Raw genomic sequence first — 2739 nt, 5'->3', positions numbered from 1 at the left:
GGCAGCTTAGGTGTCCAATATCCCAAGAGCCCCTCATGCCAGGTTAGGCACCTGTCTTTTAAGTCTCTGTGGTAGCCAGCACATAGCTCTCTCATTACCCTTACCATGTTATTCTTTAGTTATTCTTTAGTGTCTCTAGTACGAGGGGTGAAGTCATTGAGGGCAGAATCCACACATAATCTTGCATATATTTTTAGTGCTTCAGTACTTAAAATGTCCTCAGTTTCTATTTGTTAAACTCAACTTCAATGTGTACCCTTTTGTACTATTTTCAAAGTCCAAAGCCAATCCTGAGGAATGAGCAAGGGAATGGGAGAGAATGTCTACAATGAGGCTTAAATGAGGCAGATGCTCACTCAGTTCTCTTAGAAGAGGAACCCCACTTGAGCCCTACCTTTCAAGCTCTAAATGCAAGTCTAGGGATCAAGTCCCCATTTTCAATGCCTCAGAGCCTGGGTGAAAGAAAGAAATAGGATAATTTACACACCACTGATTAGAAAAACAATGAAACATATAATTGATGGATGAATGAACTGCTTTTGCAAAAGGCAAAGGGATAATTTTGGGACCTCTAGAAAAAGAGCAAAATGGTAGCCTGCCTTTTCTGCTTCCATATACACACATCTTGAACACTACAGTCACCAAGGTACCAGAAGAAAGAATAAAGCAAAATCCCATGAGAAGTAGGATGAAATGTTTAGGCATGCAGATCTTACCAGGTGATGGATGACCCATCCTCCACGATGCTATTGATCTCTTCCCGGCATTTCTCCTGATGCTCAGGGTTCTGAGCCAGGTGGTAGAGGAGCCAGGAAATGCTCCCTGCCACAGTGTCTTGCCCTGCCACCATGAATGTGTTCACCTCGGACCGTAGGTCAGTATCTGAGAAGCTGTCACCATTTTCATCCTAGAAAGCAGAGTAGAGACCTTTTTGTGCAATGTCAGTTTATAGATGTTTGCAGCCCCAATGAATTAATGGTTTTAGGGGAAAAAAATAGAGTTTTCAATGAGAAGTTCAATTTTTAATTCAGTGTAACAAATGTGTACTATGAGCCATATTTTGCCCAGAGCATAAAGGAGGACTAAAGTTAGCTAAGGAAATCAGGCCTTGTAAAGACTTCCTCCAATCATCCTGCCAGATTTATCCAGATTTTCCAGCACCGCCTCATCATCATTTCACCAGCTTACCCTGTGACCCATTCTCCTGTGTTTTCCTGAATTACCATATATCTTTATGATAGTCACCAAATGCTGTCAAATCAGTAAAAAATTTAGCCTTATCTGACTCCCCCTAGTGACAGAGTTGCAGAATTCTGTCTTTACCTAAAAGCCTATGGAGCTACACAGAAACTGTAGTACATTAATACAATGGGGTATTACTTGGCCGTAAAGAAGAACGAAGAATTATAATAGATATGTATGATATCGGGTGTTGGGGGGCCAGTGGATTGGGGGAGGGGGGTTGTCACTTTGTGAGGGGTGAAAAGCATAACTATTGCATTGTTTTGTACACCTAAAACTATTAATTAAAAAAATGAAATCTTACCATTTGCAACAATATGGATGCATGTAGAGAACAGCATGCTAAGTGCAAATAAGTCAGAAGGAGAAAGACAAATACCATATGATTTCACTTATATGTGGAATCTAAAGAATAGAATAAATGAGCAAACTAAACAGAAATAGTCTCAGAGACATAGAGAAAAAAGTGATGGTTGCTAGATGGGAGGGAGGTGGGAGGAGGAAGGTGACGGGATTAGAAAGCACAAATTGGTGGCTACAGTATTGTCACGGGGATATGAAACACAGTTGGGGGGAATATAATCAATAATGTAAAGATTTTGTAGGGTGTCAGACGGGCACTTGTCTTATTAGGGAGACCACTTCATGGATTGGGTAGATGCCTGACCACTGAGCTGTACACCCAAAGCAGAAGCTGAATAATATTGAATGTCAACCATAATTTTATATATATATATTTCCCCTACAGGATGTAGAGTACACCATAGGGAATAGAGTCAATAAAATTGTAACAGCTATATACGATGTCAGAGGGTAGTAGATTGGGGGAAATGAGGTTATCACTTTGTGAGGGGTGTAAATGTCTAACTATTACATTGTTTTGTACACCTGAAACTAAAAAACAGAACAAAACACAACAAAAATCTATGGAGCCAACCCATTAATTCAAAAGTATTATTAAATTTACTTGGTCAATATTGCTTTTATCTCCTCTCCTGCCCACTCACCCACCTACCTTCACAATTAACTAAATATATGAGCAGTCTCAGAAATTTAAAAGATTTACCTGGGCAGAAAGGACAATATCCAGAAAATCCTGGTACTTCTTTTGAGTGTTACCCTGCTTTTTCTCAGCCTTGAAGGATTTCTTTCTTTCCTGGATTATCTGGTCTGGGGTAGAATAATAATTCCCCATTACTAAAGTGACAGCAAAGTAAATCAAAGTAAAATAAATTACAGAGCAAGCCATGGCCCATAAATAGCTTTAAATCTTGCTTAATTTCCTGAGGTCAAAGTAAGTGTATCATATTTAAACATTTAATTATAGAGACATTTTAAATTTTATTTATTTATTTATTTATTTATTTATTTATTTACTTACTTACTTACTTATTTAGCTGAGCCATCCTGCCACCTGTTGGCAGCTCAGTGACAGCTCAGCTCAGGCCGGGAATTGAACCAGCGACCCTGTTGCTCAGAGCTCACACTCTTTTTTTT

The 2739-nt window shown here is 39.1% G+C and overlaps 1 protein-coding gene across 4 annotated transcripts in view; it reads right to left on the bottom strand.

Moving 5' to 3' along the window:
• Positions 1-2739, bottom strand: part of CYP4X1 (cytochrome P450 family 4 subfamily X member 1) — a 53878-nt gene that overhangs the window by 18121 nt on the left and 33018 nt on the right. For all 4 annotated transcript variants that reach the window (XM_019624740.1, XM_019624742.1, XM_019624741.1 and 1 more), the window contains 2 exons: positions 2309-2412; positions 717-907 (listed from right to left, as the gene is read on the bottom strand). In XM_019624740.1, coding sequence (XP_019480285.1) covers positions 717-907; positions 2309-2412 — 295 coding nt within the window. The remainder of the gene's footprint in view (positions 1-716; positions 908-2308; positions 2413-2739) is intronic.

The sequence above is a fragment of the Hipposideros armiger genome, unplaced genomic scaffold, assembly GCF_001890085.2.
Source record: "Hipposideros armiger isolate ML-2016 unplaced genomic scaffold, ASM189008v1 scaffold_605, whole genome shotgun sequence".
Taxonomy (NCBI): Eukaryota; Metazoa; Chordata; class Mammalia; order Chiroptera; family Hipposideridae; genus Hipposideros; species Hipposideros armiger.
The sequence above is the reverse complement of the archived record's forward strand: the minus strand, read 5'-3'. Positions and strand labels throughout refer to the sequence as shown.